Here is a 26,650-nt window from a genome sequence, read left to right as displayed (position 1 = left end):
GTGCCAGGGGGCTCTGCCTGGGGCCCCCGCTGAGCGGCGGCTGGGGCTGGCTGGGTGCTTGGGGTGGGCAGGTCTCATGGGGAGGCGCCGGGCTGCTGCCGGGCTCGGGGGGGCGGGGAGCAGGGCCGGCACAGAAGGGGCTCGCTCAGGGCAGGCTGTCTCAGGCAGGCCAGTCGCTCCCTATTGGAGAAACTGAGGCTGCCCCACGGGTGAGTGTCTGAGCCAGGGCGAGACTCCTGGCACCTGCCCTCCCCGGAGGCCCAGCCACGCTGCCCGGCTCTCGCCCACGCTGGCAGGCTGGGGCTCCCGGCGCACCAGGGCAGCAACGCCAGCAGGCAAATCACCGCGGCCTCGAGCCTCCTTCCGCCCCAGGCCCAGAGCCCGGCACACGCCAGGCGTCCCTCGGGCCTTGCCTGGCTCCGCGCTCCTCGCGCAGGCCCAGGGGCTGGGCACGGGGCAGGGAGCTGGGTACCGAGCGGCGGTGCCAGCGCCTTGGGGCGCCAGGAGAACTCACCCACCTTCGCACGCTGCAGCTTGCTCCTCCCACTCGGGACAGGGGCCCAACGGGGCAGCTCCAGCTGTGGGGCCAGCCCTGCTCCCCGCAACGCCAGGGCAGAGCCATGGGACACGCATGGGTCCAGCCCTCCACTGGAGAGGCTGCTGCAGAGAGCAAGGTGCCCCTGGGCTGCTCCTGGGCCCCAGGCTGGAGTGGAAGGAGCCAGGGTGACACCAAGACACCCCACCCCCCCAGCCTGCCCCTTTCAGTTACAGGCCAGGCACCTCCCTGTGCCAGCAAGTGGAGCCCTTGGGCTCATGCGTGGCCGGAACACGCACCTATCGGAAGAGCTGAGGGCTGCCCCTCCCGGCCAGAACCTGCCCTAACGCAGCCACCAGCCCCGCAGTAGCGCAATGGCCAGAGATTCTCTTGGCACAGCCCTGGGAATGCTGTGAGGCAGGATCCCACCGCACCCACCAGCTCTGCCTGGGAACCATCGCCCAGTGCCCCTCCCGGAGGTGAGGGGCTAGACTAGGTCCCTCTGTGGGGCTGGAGCTCTGGCTGCATTGAAGGGAATGGGGGAGGGACAGGTGAGCCATGGGGGCTCAGAAGGGAGCAGGGGGACATAGAGGGGACAGGATGGGGATTGGGGCTTTCACATGTGCCCCAGGAAGGAACCCAGACCCACATATTTTCCCCATCCTCAGTAAGTCTGGGCCTGATGCTGCCCTGCAAGAGGCTGGGGGCCTGGCTCTGAATCAGGAGGGGGTGGGGTGGGAGGAGAATTCGAGCCAGGCACAGGGAGAGGAGGGGGAGGGAGATGCAGGGAGCAGCAATGGGGGAGTCTGGGTGGGGCTGGGCTATTGCTCAGAGCTGGGAGTCTGGTCAGGTTGTGGGCAGGGCTCAGAGCAGGGGGTCAGACAGAGCTTGGAGCAGGGGGTGGGGCTCAGAGCAGGGCAGGACCTAGGGCAGGGGGGCAAGATGGGCGGGGCTCAAAGCAGGGAACAAGGTCAAAGCAGAGCGGGGTCAGACAGGCAAAGCTCTGGGCAGAGGGCAGGGCAGGGGGTGGGGTCAGACAGGCAGGGCTATGGGTGGGGGGTGGGGCTCTGGACAGGGGGCGGGGTCAGACAGGCAGGCCTATGGGTGGGAGGTGGGGCTCTGGACAGAGGGTGGGGTCAGACAGGCAGGGCTCTGGGCAGGGGGCAGGGCTCTGGACAGGGGTGGGGTCAGACAGGTGGGGCTCTGAGCAGAGGGCAGGGCTCTGGGCAGGGGGGTGGGGTCAGACAAGCGGGGCAAGGGGCGGGGTCAGACAGGTGAGGCTTTGAGCAGAGGACAGGACTGTGGGCAGGGGGTAAGGTTGGACAGGCTGAGCTCTGGACAAGTGGGCGGGGTCAGACAGGAAGGGGCGGGGCTCCGGGCAGGGCAGACAGGAGGGGCGTGGAAGGGGCGTGGCTCTGGGAAGGGGGCGGGGCAGGTGGGCGGGGCTCCGGGCAGGGGGCGGGGCTGAGAGCGGAAGCAGCCGGCCGGGGCGCGGGGGCACACTCACCAGGCCGGCGCTCTTGGCCATGTCCGGGTTGTTGGGGCCGAAGCTGCCGCTGTGGCTGGTGGACACCGAGCTCTGCTTCTTGGTGCTGAGGCCCATGGCGTCCATGGACTGGCTGCGGCTGCGGATCACGCGCTGGAAGGGAATCCAGGCGCTCAGGCAGCCGGCCCCAGCTGCTGGGTCCCCCCCCTGGACCCGGAGCGGCTGGAGGGGGGAGACACCAGGCCGTGCTCTGGGGCAGAGGGGGGAGATCCCAGCCCCACCCGGGGCCCCTGCATTGCCCCCCAGCTGGGCCGGGGCTTCTGGCTCCTGGCTGGGAGTGCAACTGGCAGAAAGGACCCTGCCCGGGGGGCTCTGGACCAGCAGAGACGGGGACGTTTCACTCACCTGCCCCACAAAGGACCCAGGCGCCTGGCGCTGAGAGCAGGGGGTGGCCCCAGGACCCCGGCCCAGGCCCCACGCCGCTCTGGAAGGCAGCAGGGCCTAGTGCAGCCAGGACGCCTGGGTCCCAACCCCCCCCCCCCACGCCCCATGTCAGCCTGAACAGTCGCCTGGGCCGGAGTTCTAGGGGTGGGGGGATCCCCTGGGCAATCGGCTCCTGCAGCCACCGCCTCCCTGTGCCCATCCCGTGGGGGCATCAGCCTCCCTGGGCCCATCCCGCGGGGGCATCAGCCTCCCTGTGCCCATCCCCCGGGGGCATCAGCCTCCCTGTGCCCACCCCCGGGGGCAGCGACCCCACCACACAGCCGCTGCCATCCTGCCGGGCCAGCCCGCTCAGCGCCAGCTGGGGCAGGGCCAGGCCGTGGCCCCGTGGAGGGGCTCAGCGCAGCGGGCGAGACGGTGGCAGCGTGGGGCACTCAGCAGCCCAGCGGGGCAGCCCGGGGGGTGAGCTGGGCCACTGCCCGACTCCTCCAGCCGCCAGGCTGTTGCAGAAGGGCCTGCGCCGGGCTGCGGACGTGCCCCAGGGTCGGGGGAAGGCCCCGTGTCCCTGGACCGTGGGTGCCCCTCGGAGCCGGCCGGGGAGCCCCCGACTGAGCCGGCAGCTCCGCCAGAGACCCCCCAGAACCGCAATCCAGGCCCTGCCCCAGCCCCTGCCCTGCCGGCGCCCCCCGGCCGGCGCCAGGACTCCCAACCACGGGGCTGGCCCCTGGGGGGCTGGAGGAACGTTTGGGGAGGGGCTGTGGGGCTGGGGCAGGGTGGGAGCCCCGACTCCCAGCCCCTGTGCTGCCCTCAGCCCCAAACCCCAGCCTGGCTCCAGCTCCTGGGGGCCTGGGGCTTGAAGAGGGAAGGGGGGTGGGGGGCGCTGCTGGGAGTGGGGTCCCCCCGGCACAGCCTGGCTCTCCGGCCCCGCCCGCCGCCCGCTCACCTTGAAGGACTCGAAGAAGCCGCCGCTGCCGCCGTTCTCCAGCCGGTCCTCGTCCCCGGCCACGCCCAGCATGGCCTGGCTGTGCAGGTGCAGCTCCTCGTGCAGCGTCTCCAGCAGGGCCGCCCGCGTGCGCTCCTGGGGGGCGGCGGTAAGGGCGGTGGGAGGATGGGGGGGGGGGGTTGGGATACTGCCCGGCGCCTGGCCAGCATGCAGCGTGGTCCGGCCCTGCCCAGAGCCCCACGGTGGGCACGGCAGCCCCTCGGCATGGGGAAGGGGGGCAGGGCAGGTGCTGGGCATTGCTGGGGCGATGCTGAGGGGATGGGGAAATGCTGGGGGTGCAGTGGGGCTGGGGCGATGCGGGGGGATATGGGGCATTGTGGGGCTGGGGCGATGGGGGGGTACGGGGCATTGTGGGGCTGGGGCGATGCGGGGGGGTTCGGGGCATTGTGGGGCTGGGGCGATGCGCGGGGGTTCGGGGCATTGTGGGGCTGGGGCGATGCGGGGGAATACGGGGCATTGTGGGGGTGGGGCGATGCGGGGGGATACGGGGCATTGTGGGGCTGGGGCGATGGGGGGGGTTCGGGGCATTGTGGGGCTGGGGCGATGCGGGGGGATACGGGGCATTGTGGGGGTGGGGCGATGCGGGGGGTTCGGGGCATTGTGGGGCTGGGGCGATGCGGGGGGATACGGGGCATTGTGGGGCTGGGGCGATGCGAGGGGATACGGGGCATTGTGGGGCTGGGGCGATGGGGGGGTTCGGGGCATTGTGGGGCTGGGGCGATGGGGGGGTTCGGGGCATTGTGGGGCTGGGGCGATGCGGGGGGGTTCGGGGCATTGTGGGGGTGGGGAGATGCTGGTGGTGGGGCTAGTGCAGCCGCTGCAGGGGATGCAGGGGACCAAGGCGTATTGCAGGGGTGGGGTGATGCGGGGGGTTGGGGCGATGCAGGGGCATGGGGCATTGCGGGGGTGGGGCGATGCAGGGGCATGGGGCATTGCGGGGTGGGGCGATGCAGGGGCGGGGCGACGGGGGGGCATGGGGCATTGTGGGGTGGGGCGATGCAGGGGCGGGGCGACGGGGGGGCATGGGGCATTGCGGGGGTGGGGCGATGCAGGGGCATGGGGCATTGCAGGAGTGGGGCGATGCAGGGGCGGGGCGACGGGGGGGCATGGGGCATTGCGGGGTGGGGCGATGCTGGGGGTATGGGGCATTGCGGGGTGGGGCGATGCTGGGGGTATGGGGCATTGCGGGGGTGGGGCGATGCTGGGGCGGGGCGACGGGGGGGCATGGGGCATTGCAGGAGTGGGGCGATGCAGGGGCGGGGCGACGGGGGGGCATGGGACATTGCGGGGGTGGGGCGATGCAGGGGCGGGGCGACGCGGGGGCAGGGCGATTCCCACTCCCGTGCAGCGCCTGGCACGTGGTTCCCGACTCACCTCCAGCTTGGCAAACTTCTCGGCTTTGTAGCAGGCGAACTCGGCGTTGATGAGCTTGGTGAGCAGGAACTCCTGGAACTCCGGGCCCTGCGGCCAAGCCCCCACGTCAGCCTCGGCCGGCGCCCCCCGGGGGGGCATGGCGGGGTGCCCAGGGCGGGCGCTTGACTTGCTGGCCTGGCCTTGGAGCCTCCTGGCCTGGGGCCTAAGCCTGGGGCTGGGCTCAAGTCACGGCCCCCTGGGGCTCAGCCCTTGGGCCTTGGCTCTGCCCCCACAGGCAGCAGCTCCGGCAGGCTCATGCTCTGGCCCCCCGCTGGGGTCACTTGTCTTGTCTGGGATCCGGGAGGCTCCACCCTAGGGAACGAGCCTGGCAGGAGCCAACATCAGCCCCGGGGAGTGAGCAGCGGCTGAGCGCCCCCTGGTGGTGGGGCTAGTGCAGCCGAGCGCCCCCTGGTGGTGGGGCTAGTGCAGCCGAGCGCCCCCTGGTGGTGGGACTAGTGCAGCCGAGCGCCCCCTGGTGGTGGGACTAGTGCAGCCGAGCACTCCCTGGTGGTGGGGCTAGTGCAGCCGAGCGCCCCCTGGTGGTGGGACTAGTGCAGCCGAGCGCCCCCTGGTGGTGGGGCTAGTGCAGCCGAGCGCCCCCTGGTGGTGGGGCTAGTGCAGCCGAGCGCCCCCTGGTGATGGGACTAGTGCAGCCGAGCGCTCCCTGGTGGTGGGGCTAGTGCAGCCGAGCGCCCCCTGGTGGTGGGGCTAGTGCAGCCGAGCGCCCCCTGGTGGTGGGACTAGTGCAGCCGAGCGCCCCCTGGTGGTGGGACTAGTGCAGCCGAGCGCCCCCTGGTGGTGGGACTAGTGCAGCCGCGCACCCTGGTGGTGGGACTAGTGCAGCCAAGCGCCCCCTGGTGGTGGGACTAGTGCAGACGAGCACCCCCTGGTGGTGGGACTAGTGCAGCCGAGCGCCCCCTGGTGGTGGGACTAGTGCAGCCGAGCGCCCCCTGGTGGTGGGGCTAGTGCAGCCGAGCGCCCCCTGGTGGTGGGGCTAGTGCAGCCGAGCGCCCCCTGGTGGTGGGGCTAGTGCAGCCGAGCGCTCCCTGGTGGTGGGACTAGTGCAGCCGCGCACCCTGGTGGTGGGACTAGTGCAGCCGAGCGCCCCCTGGTGGTGGGGCTAGTGCAGCCGAGCGCCCCCTGGTGGTGGGGCTAGTGCAGCCGAGCGCTCCCTGGTGGTGGGACTAGTGCAGCCGCGCACCCTGGTGGTGGGACTAGTGCAGCCGAGCGCCCCCTGGTGGTGGGGCTAGTGCAGCCGAGCGCCCCCTGGTGGTGGGGCTAGTGCAGCCGAGCGCCCCCTGGTGGTGGGACTAGTGCAGCCGAGCGCCCCCTGGTGGTGGGGCTAGTGCAGCCGAGCGCCCCCTGGTGGTGGGGCTAGTGCAGCCGTGCACCCTGGTGGTGGGGCTAGTGCAGCCAAGCGCCCCCTGGTGGTGGGGCTAGTGCAGCCAAGCGCCCCCTGGTGGTGCAGCTCATGCACTGCAGCAGGCTCTCAGAGCCGCCTGCATTCCCAACTGGACAGGGCAGTGACCAGCTGGCCCTAGGGCTGTCCCAGTTCCAGGGCTGTGGCCCCGGACTCCCCGTCCAGTGACCATGATGTTCCCAGCAGACGGCCCCAGCAAGCCTGGGCAGGGAGAGCAGACAGACCAGCTGTCCCTGGCAGCTCCCCGGGTTCCACACACCCCCTCGGGCTGCAGCAAGGGCCAGCCAGGGCCGGTCAGTGCATGCCTGGAGGCCTCGGCCCTCTCTCCTCTCACCTTTCGGAAGATGGCCGGGTCAGGCAGCGGGGGGCCAAAGAAAGGCACGTCGTCCCGGGCTGTGACAGAGACCTGCAAGACATGGCGCCATCAGCCAGGCCTCTGCCACGCACGGCAGCCAGCAGGCACTTCTGGACGAGATAGCCCGGCCTCGCCACTGCGGGGCCCTGATCCACCCACTGCGGGGCCCTGATCCACCCACTGCGGGGCCCGGCCTCACCACTGCGGGGCCCTGATCCACCCACTGCGGGGCCCAGCCTCACCACTGCAGGGCCCTGATCCACCCCACTGCGGGGCCCTGATCCACCCACTGCAGGGCCCTGATCCACCCACTGCGGGGCCCGGCCTCACCACTGCAGGGCCCTGATCCACCCCACTGTGGGGCCCAGCCTCACCACTGCAGGGCCCTGATCCACCCCACTGCGGGGCCCAGCCTCACCACTGCAGGGCCCTGATCCACCCCACTGCGGGGCCATGATCCACCCACTGCAGGGCCCTGATCCACCCCACTGCGGGGCCATGATCCACCCACTGCAGGGCCCTGATCCACCCCACTGCGGGGCCCAGCCTCACCACTGCAGGGCCCTGATCCACTCCACTGCAGGGCCCTGATCCACCCCACTGCGGGGCGCCTCACCACTTACCAGACGCTGGGTGCCTTCCTGGCCCAGGGGAATCACCCACCCGACAGACCTGCCCAGGAGCTCCATGACCTACGGGCCCCCCACGTCCCGCCGGGCTTTGCTGAGCAGTGTCCCCCAGGCCCTGCCAAAGGGCCCAGTCTCTGGCTAGGACTCTCCAGCAGCATGTGGTGACAGCAGGAGCTGCCATCTGCCCCTCACTGGGGCCAGGGAGCACCCTTGGGGCAGCCTGGGCCCGGCTGTGGGGACAAGAGCCTCATGTCCATGCCATGCCCTCTGGACAGGGCCCCATCCCCTCCAGTGCCCATGCCAGGGGAGCAGCGAGAACGCCCATGCTCACATGATCTCGAGCCCCAAGGGGAAACCAAGGCACGGAGCGACAAGGGACTGGCTCCCAGAGAGTCCATGGCAGAGCCCAGGAGTCCTGATTCCCTAAAGCCTTGCCCCTCCCAGCTGGGAGCAGCAGCCCGCAGTGAATGCTGACTGGTCCCCTGTGGCCACCCTATGGGGACGCTCTCCTGGCCCCTCAGCCCCGCGGGCCCCACCTTGTAGAGCGTGTGCTCGGAGCAGGGGCGCTCGGCCTGCACCACCACGTAAGCGTGCAGGAAGTTGGAGGCGATCATGTCCGGCACGAAGGGCGTGTTCTCGTCCTGGAAGACGATGGCCACGATGTCGTTCCCAATGTGCCGCTTCCTCTGCAACTGAGCGCAGGGGCATCACTGTGCAGCCCTGCCCCGGCCGGGGCACCACGGGGGCAGAGAATCCCCTGGCTGCCCCCTGTCGATACCTCTTCCCTCCTGTGGGGCGAGGAGGTGGCCAGAGAGGGAGCAGTCCAGGGGCTGCCTGTGGGGAGCTGGTTTGGGTACAGGGAGGTGCCCCAGGAATCCATGGGAGCAGGGTGAGGGGCCCCCTAGACCTGATGAGGGAGCAATGGAAGGGGAAGGCGAGTCAGCGGTAGAGGACGTCCTGACCTCCCGGGAAAGACTCGCTGAGCTCATGGGCCTGGCCAGGGAGAAGCCAGCCCAGGCTCCGGGGAGGCAGACAGCCTGGTACGACTGCTCTGCACGGGCCCGCTCCTCCGCCCCGTGAGGGAGAACAAGCTGCAGGGGGCCTGGGACGGTCCCTTCAAGGTCGTCAGACAGGTCGATGAGGTCAGGCACGCAGCGGAGCTGTCCAGCCGGGCGCGCCGCCAGCGGGCGCACCATGCCAGCGTGGGACAAGGAGGAGCGGTGCTGGCCGTGGGTGGGCAGTGGGAGGAGAAGGGGGAGGATCCCCTGGGGCGCCTCCTCCCAGAAGCAGAGGCTGGTGCCTCGCTGGAGTCAAGTCCCCTCAGGCCAGCAGGCAGAGCTCAGAGGTGCTGCGTTCCTACCAGCAGCTGTTCTTCCAGCCTGGGGCCTGGAGAGGGAGGCTGGGGACATGCTGGCTCTTGGGGTGATCCAGACTTCTCCAGCCCTGGGCTTTCCCACTAGTGCTGGTCCCCAAAAAGGATGGAACAATCCGGTTCTGCGTGGCCTATCGCAAACTCAACACCAGCACCGTGCCCGAGGCCGACCCCACGCCCAGGACTGATGAGATCCTAGGCAAGTTTGGGGGCAGGGGCCCGGTTCTTCATTACTATGGACCTGACCAAAGGGTGCCCTTGGACCCGGAGGCCTGGGTGAAGTCCCTTCAGCACCCCAATAGGGCTCTTTGAGTTCCTGGGCCTGCCTTTTGGCCTCAAGGGGGCCTGGCCACCTCCCACGCCTGGTGGATCAGTGGCTGAGGCAGATGGAGGACTTTGCTTTGGCCGATATTGACGATATCTGTGTCTGTAGCCAGACCTGGGAGGATCCCGTGGGCCAAGTGAAGGAGGGGCTGGGCCGTCTCCAGGAGGCTGGGCTGACCGGGAAGTGCAGGGCGGGGATGGCGGAGGTGACGTGTCTGGGCCACCAGGTGGGAGCGGCCGGCTGAAGCCAGACCCGGCCGAGGTGGAAGCCACCCGGGACTGGCCCATCCCCAGACGAAGAAGCAGGCCCAGGCTTTCACTGGGAAGGCCGGGCAGTACCCATTTTAGCGCCCGGCCACTCCCTGACAGAGCCCGGCGAGGGGGTCTGGAGCGAGGGCTCTCGGGGCACTGAAAGAAGCCCTCAGCCGGGGCCTGCTGCTGGTCCCGTGTCACAGGGCTGGGCACGGGGCTGATGCAAACTGACCCCATCGTGCACCTGAGCCAAGAGCTGCTGCCCGGGAGCAGCACGACAGGGCCAGAAGGACGCCTGGCCCTGGGGTGGGCCCTTGAAAAGCTGCCGCCCTGTCTGTTTGGGCGGCATTTCCCAGTGTCACTGCCCCCCCCGGCCTGGCTGCACCAGAGGAAGGGACCAAGGCCAAGCTGCTGAGACGGAGCCTGCTCCTGCAGGACTGCGCCCCGGAAAGGGCAACGCCAACGTCACAGCTGGTGCTCTGTCCCGGAGCGGGGCCGAACTGCCCCGGGTCACTGGCGGAGGGACCCTGCTCAGGGCGGTCTCCAAGGGGCGCTGTGAGGAAGCGGGGAGCTCTGGGGTCAAAGGGGGGGGGTTGCACACTGGGGCTCAGGGCCCGGAAGTTCCTGGCTAAACGTGACAATGGTGGGGAGCTGCTTGCTCCAGAGACCAGCCCGGAGCTGGCGCCGCGGCGTCTGGTGCCCTGGTGCCCCCGGCCCTGCTCAGAGGCCGCGGCCGGTTCCGGCCAGACGCCAGCCAAAGGGCTGCAGAGGGGACCCCATCGACCGGCCCCGCTGACCCCAGCGAGGGGAGAACGCTGGAGGGGAGGGAGGCGGAGAAGAGGGGCCCAGGCGACCCTCTTACCTGGGGAGAGACACTGGTCGGGGGAGGGGCTGTTGCTGGGGGTATTGGAGGCTCTGCTGGGAGACTGGGGCTGTTTTTGGGGGACTGAGAGCAGAGCCGCAGGACTCACCTGGCTGCAGGGGAGACTGACGCGGGCTGAGGGCCCAGGCCTGAGGGTCCTTTGCTGGGTTCAAAGCTCCATAGACCCTCCTGTTGGGTGCTGGCTGAGTCGCTCTGGTCTGGAGAACAGGGGGCGCTAGTCCCTCTGGGAGGGGAGGCCCCAGGGGTCCAGAGGGAGGGGACCCCCCAAAGGGGCTCTCGGTGGAGGCAGGCGGCTGGAGGCCCTGAGAGGCGCCATCCCGGAGGCAGAGGGGGCGGACCCCCAGGTGACAGGGGCCCCCCAAGAGAGGGTCACTGCACTGGAGGGGGCTCCCTGAGAATGGGCTGCCTCACTGGGGGGGGTCCTGTCTGGGGACGGACAGGCCGAGCGTGGGCACAGCCTGAGCGCCGTGACGTGTACACACGTGCGTGAGCCCGTACACGTATGCACACGCGTGCAAGGGAAAGGGGCCGCGTCTCTCTCCTACCTGCTGGGCGTCGCCCTCGGTGTAGGGCAGCTTCGTGGACACGTGGAACATGATCTCCTTGCTGCGGAAGGCGCAGTAGACGGATTCTGTTCCAGTCTGGCCATGGGTCACGTCCAGCCCCCCACGGAACCTGCCACCGGAGAGACACGGGCCTCAGGGAGCTGCCCGCCCCGTTCCCCAGGGCGGGGTGCCGGCCAGGCTGAGCCGTTCGCAGATCCCGGGCCGGCCGGGACAAGCGGTGCCCCGAGCGCCCACCTCACTCACCCCTTGAAATCCTGCAGCTGCACTTTCTGGCCCAGGAAGTCGAGGAACTCCACGAAGGCCGGGCTCTCCTCGGTGGTGCTGAACAGCTCCTCCTCGGAGGTCTGCAAGAGCCAGCGAGGCCGGGCGTCAGACAGGCCGGGCCCTGCCCCACTTGGCAGGAGCCGGGGCTGGGCCTGGCCAGACAGCCTGGTGGGAGGGAAGCCGGGTCTTTGAGTGGGGGCAAAGGCAGAGCTCCGGCCCGCCCCGCCCCCGCAGCACCGAGAGCGCGGCCCAGCTCCTGGGGGAGCCAGCACAAGCCTTCCCCCACCAGCCTGTCTGTGCCCCCCGCTTCAGCAGCTCTGAACCTGACTGCTGGGGAAACTGAGGCACGGGGCCATGACTTGCAAAGGGGTGCCAGAGAAGCAGCAAACAGCTCTCCAGACTCACAGGGCCTGGCCTTAGCCATTAGGCAGCACTGCCCTCTCCTCTCCCACGCTAAGTAAACCAGTGTAAATGCTGGTGTAGACGGGTGGTTCAGGAGACCCGGCAGCTCTGGCCGCGCCGGCTCACCAACTGCCGTGCTGAGCTGGCGCGGGCGCCGAGGGCTGGAGGCTCCTGCCGCTTGTCAGAGGGGAACGCTGGGCCAGGGCGGGGGGCGGCAGGCTGGGGGAGCCCGGCCCCTGGCCCACCCCCACCCCCACCCCACAGGAACTCACCCACCTGGCCCGCCTTCTGGTAGATGACGCCGAACTTGAAGTGGTTGCTGAGGACGTGCTCGTCGAAGGTGACGATGAGGCGGGAGGCCTGGGGAGACGAGGGGCTGGTCACGCCCCTGCCCGGCTGCCAGGCTCCCGCCCGCTGGGACGGGGACCCGGCCGGGGGCTCACGTCCCCTCAGGCCAGGGTGCTGCCTGGGCGCTGGGCGGGGGCAGGGGTGGCTCACAGCGCTGTGTAGCCCCCCGCCCCCAAGCAGGCCCAGGAGGCTGGGGGACCCGTCCCTCATATGCTGAGGGGTCTACGTGGAAGGAGGGGTCTGGGAGCCCCCCAGGGATGCTGAGGGGGGAACAGCTGGCATGGCCCCCAGTGGACTCCAGGTGTGGGCTGTGGGAGGGGTGGACTCTGACCCCCAGGCTGTGGAGCTGTGTCCCGGAGCACCCTGAGGCCAGGCTCTGCCCAAGGCGGCTCCCAGCAGGCTCTGGTCCAGCATTCACCGGACATTCACTGCGGGTGCCAACCCCACCCAGCGGGTCCGGGCACTGGGCAGGAGCAAAAGGAGCCCCCCGCTCCACTATAAACCCAGCCTGGGCCGGGGGTGCCTCTCGGGGGGCTCTGTGCTGGGCCGGGAGCACCCTGGAAAGGCTCCGGGGGGGGGGGCAGGCAATGCTGCTTCTGCCCGGGGCAATCCTGGCAAAGGAGCTGCCTCTGCGCTGTGCCGGCCTGCCCCTCTGGCCTGGCGCCTGCCCAGCACTGGAGGCCCCTCCCCCTCCCACGCCCCGTGGGAGCCCCAGTGGGGAGGGAGGCTGGTGCATGCGCTCGTAGCCGGGGGAGGGGGCGCAGTCTGGCACGTGGCCCCCCCAGCCCAGCCTACCTTTGGGTACAGCACCGGATAGAACCGATCCACGTTCACGTCCTCGCACACCAGCTGCAGCAGAGAGGAGTGAAAACGTGCAAGGCGTGTGCATGCGGGGGGGGGGGTACTCTCCCCTGCTGGACCGGAGCCCCCCCCTTCCCAGGCCAGCATCCCCAGAGAGCCCAGGGGCCAGCCGGCCACAGCCGCCGGGCAGGCTGCGGGTACAAGCCAGGAACGGCCCGGCCAAGGGCTGGCACTCAGGCAAAGGGCGAGGGAGGTCAGGGCCCCGGTACCTTGGCCATCTGGACGACGTTGGGGAACTCGGTCAGGCAGGAGATGGGGATGACGTCGTGGTAGGTGCGGCACTTGGTCCTGCAAGAAGAGGCGAGGGTGTTGCAGGGCCTGGCCCCTCGGCGGGGGAGGCAGGCCCAGGCCCCGGGCCCAGAGGGCCCCGCGCTCACCTGAGCAGCAGCCGCAGGTGCTCCTGGGCCCCGATAACGTCGTACTTGAGGGAGAAGACGAGGTGGCCCAGCGCCGCGTCCAGGGAGTAGTAGTTAAAGTGCTCCTGGGGGGACAGGTGAGCTGGCGACAGGCCAGAGCGCAGCCCCTCTGCTCCCCGACCCGTGGGCCCTGCGCCGCCCTGGCAGGTGAGGGCCGGCTGGCGGGCAAGGAGCCGGGCCGGGGCCAGCGAACGGCGGAGGGGTCCCTGTAAGAGGCGCGGCCCCTCCCCCGGGATGCTGAGTGCTGCCCCACAGGCTGCAGAGCCCCTCCCCCGGTCCCAGACCCCATGACCTGGAGATGCCCCACATGGTCTGTCCACCCCACATGCCCCTCCATGGTGCTGCAGGCTCAGGGTTAGCCCGGCCAGGACCCCAGAGGACAGCATGGGGGGTGGGGGTCTCCCAGGGAGCTGCTCCCCTCCCCCACAAGCTGCCAGAGAGTCGCTCCCAGTTGTCCGTGGGGCGCTGGCTGGGTGAGCCGGGGCAGCCGGGACCTGGTGGTGCCCTCCAGGGGTCAGACCCAGACGCCTTCCCAAGGGCCCCGGGGCACAAACCGCCCCCTCCGCGACCCAGCACAATGGGCCGGCCTGGCCCGGGGGAGCAAACCCCCAAGTGGGGACCCCACCCCAAAGGCGCTGTGACGGCGCGTTGGGGGTCCCCCGTCTCCTGCACCCCGAAATGGCACAGACAGACTGCACCAGACGGTGGAATAGAGGAAGTTTATTGCCTCTCCAGGATACAGCACAGCACAGATGGAATCTGGTCACAGAGCTGGGCTAGGATGCCTCAGGCCCCCTTGAGATGGGGGAGACTGGGCCCCTAAACTCCAGCCCCTTTCCCTAGGCTCTCCTCCATGCTCCCAGCCAGCAACTAACTCACCCTCTTCCAGCCCTGCCCCCCAGCCAGGGCAGCATCCACCTTCCTTTGTTCCTCTCCATGGGGGGTGTCTGGTTCAACAAGTTTGGCATCACCTTTGCATAGTGAGGTTTTCCCTGCTGGGTCTTGCTCCAGACAGCAGGGGTCACCACAGCCCAGCAAGTACCCCCACTACGTCACAGGTGCCACCCTGGGCTGCCCATGCCAGCCGTTGGATTGGAGCGCCAGCCCTGGGCACGTTACGGGGGAGCCATGAGCAGCGCCAAGCGACTGGGGACGGGCAGTAAAGGTCCCTTCCCTGCATGTGCGCCGGGGCACGGCCATTCCCAGAGGCCTCGGGGGCAGGAGGGCACCGTGCAGACAGGCGGCCCAGCGGAGGGCCCAGGCGGCGGCGGGGGGCGGCCCAGCGGAGGGCCCAGGCGGCAGCGGGGGACGGCCCAGCGGAGGGCCCAGGCGGCGGCGGGGGACGGCCCAGTGGAGGGCCCAGGCGGCGGCGGGGGGCAGCCCAGCGGAGGGCCCAGGCGGCGGCGGGGGACGGCCCAGGTGGCGGGGGGCAGACACAGCCGGTGAGCCCGGCACGCCGCGCTGCTCTCTGACCGGCAGCCGAAGGGCGCAGCCGTGCCGGCAGTGGCGGGGACGAGCTGTCCTGGCGGAGGCAGGTGCCGGGTGACTCATGCCTGCGTGGCTCAGGGCCAGGGCTCACGCGCCAGACAGCTGTGCCGGGCCCCCGGAAATGAGTCGCCGGGGGGGGGGGGAGCCTTGGGCAAACAGCGCCGGGCTGCAGCCGAGTCAGGCACCCTCCGGCCGGCTCTTGGGTTTTCCCACACCCAGGCCAGCTGACCCGGGATAATGGGGGCGGGGGGCTGTTCCACCCACCCAGCTTCTCAGCCCTCACCACCCCAGGCCAGGCCTGCGGGGCCACCCTAGTGCCATGTGGGGAGGCTGGGGGGGGCTGAAGCCAGCTGTGAACGTCCCTGCGAGCGACCAGCCCAGCCCAGCCCAGCCCGCAGCCTCAGGGGGCCCTGGCTTGTGCTCCTATGCCGGGGCAGGGGGCAGGGCTGGCACAGAGCCCTGATATCAGCCCCACACTGCTGAGTGATGCCCCTGCCTAGGGCGGCTTCTCTATCCCTTATAGGCCCCACTGCCCCCCCAGAGCATCGCAAAGGGGCCTCACCCCACGGCACCAGCCCCCTACGCCAGCAGCATCCGCCCCCGAGCTCCAGGAACCCACCTAGCCCCTGGCTGCACATCGCCTGGGAGCTGGTGGACTGCCCGCCCGCAGGGGCCACGGCTCGGGGGGCTGAAATCAGCCTGCGGTTGGGAGCCGTGGAGCCGGCCAGCAGTGCCCCACATGGGGTGAGGCAAAGGCCTGGCTTTCCCTTGCACACTACCCCCCCATCTTGCTCCCACAGGAACCCTCCCCCCAGCTGTGCAGGGACAGGGACACGGGGCTTCGCCCCCCCCCCCCCCGCCTGCAAACGGAGCCCATCCCCGTGAGGAGCCTGCTCCCAGGGGCCCGGAGACCAGGGCAGCCCCGATCCCCCGGGAGGCCGGGCTGGGCAGGACTCAGCCGGAAGGGACGCAGAGCAGGCCGGCTGCAGGGAAGGCAGGGCCCGGACCCGGGCGCTTACCTTGCCCAGAAAGTGCTTCCGGTAGATCCTGGCCGTGTGGTTACACTCCAGCTTGGCCGCGGCGCCTGGGGACGGGAGCGGCTCCGTCTCGGGGACGCGGGTCAGGTCGTGGTTGGTGCCTTCGATCCAGTAGCCCCCAAACTGGGGCAGCAGGATGAGGGGGAAGGGCCCCTCGCGCCCCAGCACCTGGAGGGAGAGGAAAGACCAGGGAGGGCGCACGGTGGGACGCCGGGGGAACTGAGGGGCTCTCGGACAAGCACCCTCTGTCCCCGGGCCAGCTCCTGCCCCCCGAGGGCTCTCGAGCACCCCGGGACCAACCCGCCACACTCGCCCTGCAGGCGTGGGACCCGGGTTCACCATCCAGTGCTGCTGCCAGGGAGAAGAGCGCCCCCTGCTGGCTGGTCAGCACCTCCCAGCTTAGCTAGGGCCCCCGCCCAGCCCCCCTCCACAGGAGCTGGCTAGCGGGGACAGTGCTCAGCACGCCAGCCGGGTCTATTCCCCGCTCTACCCCCCTGGGGTGACCTTGGCAAGTCCCTGCCCCTCTCTGTGCCTCAGTTTCCCCCCTGCCAAGGGTGGTAAAGTGCCCGACCGGCTGTAGGGGACATGCAGGCAGCGAGCGTGGGCACTGGCCAGCCTGCTGGGGTGTCTGCGCACGGCTCGGCGTGTCCCTCGTGCCACATGCAGCTGAGGGATGGCAGCTGGGCCAGGCAGGAAATGGTCCCAGCCACCCCCCACCATGCTCTGTCACACACCTCGTTAGACCAGACGCTCCTGGGGCAGAGTCCAGGCCAAGAGGTGTGCGCAGCACCCATGCAATGGGGCCCTTGCCCAGGCCTGGCGTAACCACCACCAGGTGGATTTGAACCTGGGACCTCAGCATAGGCGCCTCTGCAGCCTGAGCTCTAAGGCCAGCTCCTCCAGGGTGCTCCAGAGGTCCCAGGTTCAAATCCGCCCAGTGGCAGTTACACTGGTGCAAGCAGAGCGCGGGCTCCTCCGTTACCTCGTGGACGCTGGGATACGGGATATAATCCTCTTCGGTCTGCAACACAAACACACCAGAGTGTCGTTGGCCCTGAGAGAGAGCCAGGCCTGCTACTGCCCCCCGCCCCTGCCAGGCCTGCTACTGCCCCCTGCTACTGCCCCCCGCCCCTGCCAGGCCTGCTACTGCCCCCCGCCCCCGCCAGGCCTGCTACTGCCCCCTGCTACTGCCCCCCGCCAGGCCTGCTACTGCCCCCCGCCAGGCCTGCTACTGCCCCCCGCCCCCACCAGGCCTGCTACTACCCCCCACCAGTCCTGCTCATCCCTCCAATTCCAGCACCCGCATCCCCCCAGGGCAGAGGGTGTCAGGTGCACGCAGGGAGTGGAAGCTGTAGAGCAGCGGCACTGGGCCCTGTGTTTCCAGAGCAGGCTGAGGCACTGGAGGCAGAGCAGACACCCCTGGGGCGGTGGCCAAGGCCCGGAGCTAGTCGTGCACCCCCCCCCCCCCCCCCCCCCAGACATCTCACGGGCAGAGGCGCTCCCTCAGAGTGGCAGGGGAACAGGCCAATGAGCTGCACTGGCCCGTTCTTGTCCCTGTCAATGGCTGACGCCGGGCAGGGCCATAGAACCCGACCAGGGGCGCACTCAGCCAGGCCCAGGAGCAGCGCTCCGGGCACCCCCAGCAGGTGCTGCTCTGTGCCAGCTGCAGGCCCGGGCTGCTCCGCTCAGCTCTGGAGACCCTGGTTCAATCCTGCCAGAGGCGACCAGGCTGAGTCGGCTGGTCTCTTGCTTCTCCCCACGGGGGCCCAGCAGAACCTGGCTGAGGGAGAAGGAGCCGAGGCCCAGCCCAGTGCAGCCCCTCCAGCCCGCCTACCTTGAGAGGGGGTGGGAAGGAGCATCGCTGTTCATCCATTCTGCTGCCCTGCGCGAGAGGCAGGAAGAGGGAGTCAGTGGGTGGCACTGAGCAAGGCCTGGCACCGGCCTGTTTGCTCTGCAGGCAGCCAGGCCCCCGCTGCTCCCAGTGGGGCTAGGGGGGGCGCGTTCTCCCTCGCCCGCGTCTCTGCAGCGCCTGGCCGGGCTGTGCCCACCGGGCAGAGCCTCCTAGGGCCTGGCCCCGTCCCCCAGGCCTCTGTCTGGTGGGAGCCGCGGCCGGCAGCCTTCTCCCAAAGCCGACCCCATGGGGGGGGACAGGTCTGCCTCCCGCTCAGCCCCAAGCCCACAGAGCCCCCGCCCTGGGCCATGGGCCTTTCTAGTGCCCCCTGGGGCTTGCAGGGCCCCCACGCGCCCAGCGCTGCTCCGCCTGCAGCACCGCGGAGACCTTGCCCTGCTGAGCCGGCTGCGCCCAGACCCTGGCAGGCCCAGTGCAAAGCCCGGGCAGCTCTGGCCACCGCACCAGCCTGGCCCAGGGGAACCGATTCGCCAGCCTGGCTGCTCTGCGCCGACCCCGCAGTCCCAGGCCCACGCCCGCCCGGGGCCCTCCAGGGGACGCAGGGCCTGGCCCGTGGGCCTGGCGGAGCTGGGAGGGAGCCCCCAGGCCTCCTAGCGCACGGCCCCCACTCCCCGGGCCCCTCACCTGCATCTTCTCGATCATTTCAAACAGCTCAGAGGCCTGCGGGACAGAAGGGAGGCAGCGTCAGCCCCAAGGGCCAGGGCCCCGCAGTGCCAGGGGCAAGTCGGCCTGAATTCCAGCCAGCTCCCGGCCCCCAGCCTGGCCCTCGCTGCCTGCCCCACAGCCACGGGACACCCTGCCCAGCCGGCTGAGCCGACGCTGGCCCTGTGATCCCGGGGAGCGCCCCTCTCAAGCCAGTCAGCCTGTGTCCCCTGCGGGAGGGGCTGGGGCTGGCCTGTCCCAGGTGGGACTCGTCTGCCCATCGAGGGCCTCGGGTGCCCCGGGCTGGGCTCACCTCACAGGAGAGCCCCCGGTGCCCGGCTCGGTGGGCACCAGGCCGGGGTGGGAGCTGCCAGACGGGCAAAGCCCCCAACACAGACCGGGATTCCGTGCGCAGCCCCCCCGGCACTGAGCTACAAACACGCACGCTTGTGTGAGACCCAGCCGTGTGCACAGGCCCGTGGCCAAACACACACACGTGCACCACACACGCAATCCCTTCTCCCCCCCACATCCTTGTGTACCCAGACACACCTGCCACCATGCATGTGCAGACACCCTCCCCACACCCCCATCCCCTCGTGTGTCCCCACGCACGGCTCAACACCCCCCCCCCCGACGTGCACACACACTGGCTGGGCCCCTCGCGCCCCACGCAGGGTTAACTCCTTCCCTTCTGCCCAGCCCAGCGGCTCCGTAGCCGAGCTGGGACAGAGCCCTGAAGCCGTCTGGAAAGGCGCCCTCGCTGGCTCGGGGCCTCCTCCCACCCAGCTGCCCCGGGCCCGCACCACCGGCTGTCTGGGCCCGAGCCTAGGGATCGGGGGGGCAGCCAGGACAGAGGCAGCTGGCAGGGGCCAGTGCGTGCCCGCACTGCTGCCCCGACTCACGTTCCAGCGCCACTCAGCCGAGTTGCTCCGACGCAGCCCCGGGGCGCTGGAGGGGAAGGGCGGCGGCTGAGCCATCCTGATGGGCCGGGGCTCTGCCGGGGCGCTAGGAACCCGGGCACGACCCCCACGCGCCCTGGCTGCTCGGCCAGACGCTGCCCCTCAGCCTGGGATCCCAGGAGCCGTGGCTCGGGCAGCTCGCCTGGCTGGGACTCGCTGGCACTCGGCTCCGTGTGTACTTTGGGGGCGTGGAGCCAGGTGCAGGAGGAGCGGTGCCAAAGGGCAGGTCTGGCTGTTCCTGCCTGCCCCGGGCTGCGCACAGGAGCCGCCAGGACGGCCACTGGGCTCCACCGGGCCAAGCTCCCAGCTGCTCCCGGGCCTGCTCTGCAACAGACGGCAGCTCAGCCCGGCCCAGCCCACGCCAGGCTCTCGGCTGGGCCCGGCCCTGCAGCCCCAAACCCGCCCGTTACCAGGCTCGGGGAGAGCTGCTCTGGGGGCACGGCAAGCCAAGGCTGCTTTGCGCACAGCCCACTAGGCAAGCCAGCCCCTAGCGCTCCTCCCCCCCGTCCAGCCCCACTGACCCAGCACCATCCCCCCGAAGAGCTAGGATGGTCCAGTGCCCTGGGCTAGGCCCCAGGATTAGCCTCTTAGCTCTCTGCTGACATGGGCAATACACAGCCTTCTGTGCCTCAGTTTCCCTTCCAGGACAAAGGGACCTTTGCAAACTGCTCGGGTCCCGGAGAACCGGAGGCACCTCGCAGCCTCTCCCGCGCTGGAGCCCCATGCAGCGGGTTATGCGCTTGCCCCGGGCACGGCGAGGCAGGGCAGCTGTGAGCCCGGACGGGCGTGGCAGGCACCAGCCAGGACGGGGGAGAGGCCTGGGCTCAGCAGAGCTGCTCCATGGCTGGCGCTGGGAGAGCCGCACCGGCAGTGCCCTCTGGTGCCCGCGCCAGCTGCCCCGCACTGCGCCTTAGCTCGGGTCCAGCTGCATTCACTGTGCCGGGGGCTCCGCTCCTGCGCCTCTGGCACCTGCCCCAGACTCGACCCAGCCTGGGGGCCCCGAGAGCAGGCAGCCGTCCCCGGGCGGGCACGGAGCCCAGACAGGCCTGGCGGCGCCAAAGGTTCGTCTGCACCGAGCGGCTCCAGTCTGTGCCAACCCCCCGGATCCGTCAGACGCCGGACGTGAGGGCCAGAGCCGGGGGCAGGGCCCGATCCTGCTGCAGCCTGGCTCCGAGCCCCGGCGTGGCCCCGTGCACTCCCAGACCAAGCGGCTGGGGGTCGGGGTCTGCGGGGCTGGCTCCCTTCCGGCCAGGGGCAGGGCCCTGGGGGGGCTCTGGAAATGCAGCCCCTGCCTGGCTTGGGGGAGGGGGGCATGGCACGCAGCAGACCAGTGCTTTGCTCGTGGCCATCAGCTGCCCCCGTGCCCCACCCAACCCGGGCTGTAGGAGCAGCAGGGGCAGTGGCACATGGTGACCCAGGCTGGCTGGGCAGGGGCTGGGGGGGGGGGGATTTTAGTCAGGAGGCTGCTGCTGCCTGGACTGGTTGGGCCTGTTCCTGCCCTGCCCCCAGAGATCCCAGCTCAACAGACCCTCCTGTCCCATGTCAGTGGGGCTGGGGCTGGATTTCTCCTCCCCCGCTTGCTAAGAGTGAAATCACTTCAGATGGATGGGCAGGACCCACAGCCAAGGCGGGGGCAGAGGGATGCAAGGAGAGGCCAGCGGGAGTGGGGGGGGGGGGGGGGGAGATGCAAGGAGAGGCCAGCAGGGGGTGAGTGTGTAGCGATGCAAGGCAAGGAGAGGTTAGCGGGTGTATGAGAGAGAGAGAGAGAGAGAGAGAGAGAGAGAGTGTGTGTGTGTGTGTGTGTGTGTGGCGATGCAAGGAGAGGCCAGCAAGGGGGAGTAGAGTGATGCAAGGAGAGGCCAGTGGGGGAGAGCGTGTGTGTGTGTGTGTGTGTGTGTGTTTAGCGAGGCAAGGAGAGGCCAGCGGGGGTTGGGGTGGGGGGAGGTGGAGCCATGCAAGCAGAGGCCAGCGGGGGTGTGTGTGTGTGTGTGTGTGGAGCGATGCAAGGAGAGGACAGAAGGAAGGGGGGGGGGTAGAGCGATGCAAGGAGAGCCCAGTGGAGGGGGGGGTGTAGCTATGCAAGCAGAGGCCAGCGGGGGTGTGTGTGTGTGTGGAGCGATGCAAGGAGAGGACAGCAGGAGGGGGGGGGTAGAGCGATGCAAGGAGAGGCCAGTGGAGGGGGGGTGGAGCGATGCAAGGAGAGGCCATGGGGGGGGGGGTGGAGCGATGCAAGGAGAAGCCAGTGGGGTGGCAGCAGTGAGCCAGTGGCTGGTGAGTGGCCAGCAGGGTCAGATGCCTCTTTGCCTCCCCCCACTCAGGTGAACTCTGGGCCACCCTCAGCCAGGGCAGCGGCTGCCACCGGGGGGACAGGGAGGGGCTGGGCACGGGGAGGACACTTGCCCTGATGGACGTAAGAGCCTGAGGGGGACGGGCACTGCCCAGCCTGCGAGCTGTGTCTACACTGGGCGGGTTTGGTGACCAAAGTGCTGGCCTTGTGCCAAAGTCGCCAAAAGCGAAAAACCGTCAAACTGGTTTTTCCAGCTCCCATTGTCGACATTTCCTGGCCATATGGCTGGCAGCCTGTTGACAGACAGAGCAAAGCATTGTGGGTAAGCATCTCTGCCCTTGGGATTCCCTGGGAGCTGTGAGAGCGCTGCGTGCTGAGGAATGTCCAAGCAGCACGGCAGCGTCCCCAGCCCTCCCCCTGCAGCCGCCATCTGCCTGCCGCTGGGTTCATCATGCACAGAGAGCAGGAGGAGTCCAAAATTTGCTTTTTCTTTGTTCCCTAAAGGGAGCAGCGCACTCAGTGTCAGACCCTCCCTGGAACTCTGATGTGGGAGGGGCGCAGGTCCGCAGGGCAGCAGAGATCACCAAACACTGAGCACAGCCAGCAGCACAGGCCTGGTGAGATACCGGCGGGAGCCAGTTCTCTGGACAAACCGAACAGCGGAGTCCCCACTGGCTCTTTGGCGACAACAAAAGGAGGGGAAAAGACAAAAGTCTCTTGCAGGCTGGAAGTGTTTTGTCACTAAACGTGGGTGTTTTTCCCCACAAAAGTTGCACAGCAGCGTGAACGCTCTCCCTGTTTGCCGCCGCAAGGCAGGTTTGGCCACAAAACATGCCCGTGTAGACAAGGCCTTATTCGTGGTTCTGTTCAGGAGCCCTGTGTGCGGAGGTTTCCCAAATTACTGCCACCTCGGTTCCCTCCCTTTCAAAGTCTCTTCCACACGCGAGCCAGAGGAGCCCTATTCTTGGCGGGAGGGGCTGTTCCTGCCCAGCTGGGCGAGAGGGACTGCCCTGGCTGCCCCCCCTTAATTGGCTGGGAGTTGGTAGCCCAGCGTGGGCTGGACCCAGCTCCGCCGGCCCCGGTTGATGGGTTAGCCGGTTACCAGGGCGCTGGGCTCTAGCATCCCTAGAGCCCGGTGGGAGCCGGACGCTGGTCGATCTGCCCTTGTCTCCGGCGCCAGCGGCAGACGTGACCCCGGACTGCGACTGGCCCTGCCAGCCATGCAGCAAGCACAGGGGGGCGGGCGCCGGGGCTCAGGTCCTGGAGTGACCCTCAGTCCGGAGGCGAGCGCCGCTGCCGCTTTCCCCACAGGGTGGGGGGGCTGAGCCTGGCATGAGGAGGGAGGTAGAGGCCTGCGGAGAAGGAGCAGGAGCAGGAGCAGGAGCAGGGAGCTTTCGGCCCTGCTGGCTGCACGGACAGCTCAGGAACCTGGACACAAGCCCAAACGGAGCCCTGCGGGGGGGGGGTGTGGGAGCGTGTGTGTGTGAGCGTGTAAGAGTGTGTGTGCAAGGGTGAGTGTGAGTGTGCATGTGCACCTGTGTGCGTGTGTGCGTGCATGTGAGTGCGTGCTAGTGTGAGTGCACATTTCAGTGCGTGTGAGTGCACATATGTGCATGTGAGTGAAAGTGTGTCAGAGTGTGTGCGTGTGAGTGCGTGCGTGTGTGTGAGTGGGTGTGAGTGACGTGTGTGTGAGCGTGTGTGCGAGTGCATGTGCGAGTGCACGTGTGGGAGTGCGTGCGAGCGTGCGTGTGCATGTCAGGCGCACGAGTCGGGTTCCCGCCCCTGCAGGAATCGGCGTCTCTCCCGGGAGCACTGGGAGCCACGCTGGGAATGGCCGCAGGCTGGTCAGAAAATGACCTTACTTCACAGCGGAACAAGAATCCCCTGGAACGGCTTCCGTCCGCACTGGCTCCTGGCGGGGGGGCTGGATTCGGGAGTGTGACGGCGCGTTGGGGGTTCCCCGTCTCCTGCACCCCGAAATGGCACAAACAGACTGCACCAGCCAGTGGAATTGAGGGTGGTTTATTGCTCCTCCAGCACAGCGCAGCACAGATGTAATCTGGTTACAGGAACTGGGGCTAAGAGGCCTCAGTGCCCCCCCTTGAGATAGGGGAGTCCCAGCCCCCTCCCCAGCTCCTTATACCCTGCCTTCCAGACAGGAACTAACTAACCCTCTTCCAGCCCTGCCCCCCAGCCAGGGCAGCATCCACCTTCCTTTGTTCCTCTCCATGGGGGGTGTCTGGCCACTGGTTCAACAAGTTTGGCCTTACCTCTGCCTAGTGAGGCTTTCCCTGCTGGGTCTTGCTCCAGACAGCAGGGGTCACCACATCCCAGCAAGTACCCCCACTACGTCACAGGGAGCGCCCCCAGGAAACCGCCTGCTCCTGGCTCGGTCTGGCGCTCGGCCCCAAAGCCACCCCGGGGCCCGGAGCAGCAGCCTGCACAGTCACACACGAGCGTGCGCAGCCCCAGGGCTGTTGCTAGGGAAGGGGGGACAACCCCCCCGCTTCACCCCAACCCGCCCCTTCCCCAAAGCCCTGCCCCTCCTCTCCTGAGCGACACCGGGGCCTCCCTGACCCACAGGGTCCCCCAGAGCACGGCCCCGGGACAAGCACCCCAAGCCAGCCGGCGCCGGCAATAGCAAGCGGGAATGCAAAGCCCAGGAGTCACAAGAGACCCTACAATAACAAGGCAGGAGGCGTCGTGCGCCACTAGGCAATGACAACCCACAGGCCGAGCTCGGATGCTCCCCAGTGACCGACGAAGAGGCAGGTCCGGGAGCAACCCGACTGTAGCGAAGCTGCAAGCTGGACTCCAACGCCCGTCCCGCCCCCGGCCGTGCCGCCCTTGCTCCCCAGACGGCAGACGCTGCCCCCACCGGGCTCTGCTGACTCGGGCAGGGAGAGCCCAGGCCTGGATCTCTGCTCCCTGGCCCCGGGGAAGTGTCCCGGGACAAAAGCCGTGCAGGGCACTAGACGCTGAGCCTGCCAACACCACCCACCACCCAGGCAGCGTGGGCACAACCCTGGCGCAGAACCCCCGGCTGGGGCTTGGCTCTGCTGTGCCAGTGCGGGGGGCTGGCAGCGACCCCCCTCAGCCGGTGCAGCGGCAGCGTGTCGGGGTGAGCGTCCCACAGGGGCCGTGGGCCCCACGTGCCAGCAGTCCCTGTTTGGGGGCTGTGCCCCCTGCCTCCGTGTGTAGAGCCAGCAGCTGGGGTCCCTGCCCAAGGCCACTCGGTCACTGCGGAGGGCCTGGCCCGGCTGCCCTGGGGGAGGGGAAGGCACCACGAAGGCTCACCTTGGGCTGGGGGGGAGCAAAGCCCACCCAGGGCGGCTCTACGGCGAGGGAGACATGCTGGCTCGGCCCGTCCTTCTTCCTGCAAGAGAAGAAACCACCTGTTACCGCCTGGCCCCGAGCCGCCCCCTCGCAGGCCGCAGGGCAGGGCCACGGAGCTGGGAGGAGAGAGCCCAGCAGTGGGTCCCAGAGGAGCTAGGGCGGCGTGGGGAACCTCAGGCCCCCGGCTTGCCTGGATCTGGCTCCCGAAGCTCAGGGCTTCCCCCCACAGCATTAGGGGGCCTGTGCTGGTGCTGCAGACCCCTCCCCCCCACCGCTGCCACCAATGGCGCTGGAGCACACACAATCTACTAGGCTGGGCCCCCCAGGCTCCGGTGTGCGAGAGGAAGGGGGAGCATCGGTCACGGCGTGTCAGGGGGTCCCCAACCAGCCAGCAGTACGGTGACCATACGTCCCGTTTTTTCCCGGGACAGTCCCGGATTTAAGGCTTCTGTCCCGGTGTCCTGATAAAGGCGGCAAATGTCCTGGAAAACCCATTGGGATCGAGCTACAAGCGGCACCGCCCTCGCTGGGACACCCGGAGCTAGCGCGGCGCAGCAGCAACGCCCCGCCTCCACCCAGCACGTGCGCGGCTCCCTTGGCGCTTTGCGCAGGCACCCAGGGCCGCGGCCGGTGGCGCAGTGTCCAGAGCGCCAAGCGCCCCTGTAGCACGCGCCGCTGTCCGGCATGCCCCCTCCCTCCCATGGCCCTTCCCTCCCGCCGCGGGACTGCCAGCCTGGCCACGCCGCCTCCTCCATCCACAGGCGGCTGCTGCTGCCGCCGGAGGGAGAGGGGGATAAACCCGGCAAGCCGCTGAGACGTAGTGGGGGTACCTGGCTGGTTTCTATGCTGCTGGCTCTGGGGTAACCCCCACTGGCTGCCGTGGGTACCACGACCCAGCAAAACAGGATGAGTCACTATGCAAACCAGTGGCCAGACACCCCCCATGGAGAGGAACAAAGGAAGGTGGATGCTGCCCTGGCTGGGGGGCAGGGCTGGAAGAGGGTTAGTGGGTTGTTGGCTGGAAGCATGGAGGAGACAGCCTAGGGGAAGGGGCTGGAGTTTAGGGGCCCAGTCTCCCCCATCTCAAGGGGGCCTGAGGCATCCTAGCCCAGCTCTGTGACCAGATTCCATCTGTGCTGTGCTGTATCCTGGAGAGGCAATAAACTTCCTCTATTCCACCGGCTGGTGCAGTCTGTTTGTGCCATTTCGGGGTGCAGGAGACGGGGGACCCCCATCGCGCCGTCACAGCCGCTCCCTGGAGCTGCTGCCAGAGTCCGGCAGAGACCACGCGGAGCCCGGCTGGCATGCTGCAGAGCCGGGCATGTTTGGGCTCTGCCCGTGGGCTCTGTGCACGGCCCTTTCTCCGCTGCATGGACCCGCTCGCTTTGCCACGCTCCGCAAGCCGGATCTGGGGGGTGGGGGCTTCCCCCCCATGCTCCTGCTAATGGGAGCCAAAGCCGGTGCGGGGACTGCAGTAAAATTAGCGGGGCAGGCGGCCCAGCTCCAGGCCCGGCTAGCAGTCCTGCCCCGGTGGGGCCACACACTCCAGCCCCGCAAACTGGAAGGCAGAAGGTGGGGGAGGGGCAGGGGGAGAACTAGGGGGAAGGGCCTTGTGCTGAGGGGAGGGGAGGGGGGCAGGGCAGGAGAAGAAAGGGGAAGGCCGGGGGCCAAGTGGAGACAATGAGGAAAGGGACAGGAGGAGGGAGGGGAGGTGTCGGTGGAGGGGACAGGGTGATGTGAGGAGAGGGGAGGGGCATGGGGGCAAGAGGGAGGAGGAGGAGGTGCTGGGAGAAGGGTTGAAAGGAGGGGTGGGCATAAGAAAGGAGCAAGATGGAGCAAGTCCTGTGTGAGGGCACAGAGGGGCATGAGGGGAACTGGGGCAGAGAGTGCTGAGGGGATGGGCATCCGGGAAAAAGAGGGCAAAGGGGAGCAGGGGCAGTGAGGGAAGGGGGAGGCACCAGGAGGGTGCAGGGCTAAGGGAAGGTGCAGGTGCCAGGGGATTCTGGGGGTGAAGCAGAA

The 26,650-nt window shown here is 69.0% G+C and overlaps 1 protein-coding gene across 5 annotated transcripts in view; it reads right to left on the bottom strand.

Moving 5' to 3' along the window:
* The window catches only part of RAP1GAP (RAP1 GTPase activating protein), a 74,739-nt gene that overhangs the window by 8,461 nt on the left and 39,628 nt on the right, over positions 1-26,650 (bottom strand). For 4 of the 5 annotated variants that reach the window (XM_089773075.1, XM_089773078.1, XM_089773074.1 and 1 more), the window contains exons 3-18: positions 24,593-24,671; positions 18,029-18,064; positions 17,330-17,377; positions 16,478-16,516; positions 15,478-15,663; positions 12,932-13,035; positions 12,764-12,842; positions 12,489-12,542; positions 11,622-11,705; positions 10,923-11,023; positions 10,659-10,788; positions 7,819-7,974; positions 6,633-6,704; positions 4,840-4,926; positions 3,406-3,540; positions 2,043-2,174 (exon numbers count right to left, since the gene is read on the bottom strand). In XM_089773075.1, coding sequence (XP_089629201.1) covers positions 2,043-2,174; positions 3,406-3,540; positions 4,840-4,926; positions 6,633-6,704; positions 7,819-7,974; positions 10,659-10,788; positions 10,923-11,023; positions 11,622-11,705; positions 12,489-12,542; positions 12,764-12,842; positions 12,932-13,035; positions 15,478-15,663; positions 16,478-16,516; positions 17,330-17,377; positions 18,029-18,064; positions 24,593-24,671 — 1,522 coding nt within the window. Of the gene's footprint in view, positions 1-2,042; positions 2,175-3,405; positions 3,541-4,839; positions 4,927-6,632; positions 6,705-7,818; positions 7,975-10,658; positions 10,789-10,922; positions 11,024-11,621; positions 11,706-12,488; positions 12,543-12,763; positions 12,843-12,931; positions 13,036-15,477; positions 15,664-16,477; positions 16,517-17,329; positions 17,378-18,028; positions 18,065-18,951; positions 19,386-24,592; positions 24,672-26,650 lie in introns of those variants that run through there. The other variant, XM_089773077.1, reaches the window with a different exon arrangement.

The sequence above is a fragment of the Pelodiscus sinensis genome, chromosome 24 (assembly GCF_052426305.1).
Source record: "Pelodiscus sinensis isolate ZL-2025 chromosome 24, ASM5242630v1, whole genome shotgun sequence".
In the NCBI taxonomy this organism is placed as follows: Eukaryota; Metazoa; Chordata; order Testudines; family Trionychidae; genus Pelodiscus; species Pelodiscus sinensis.
The sequence above is the reverse complement of the archived record's forward strand: the minus strand, read 5'-3'. Positions and strand labels throughout refer to the sequence as shown.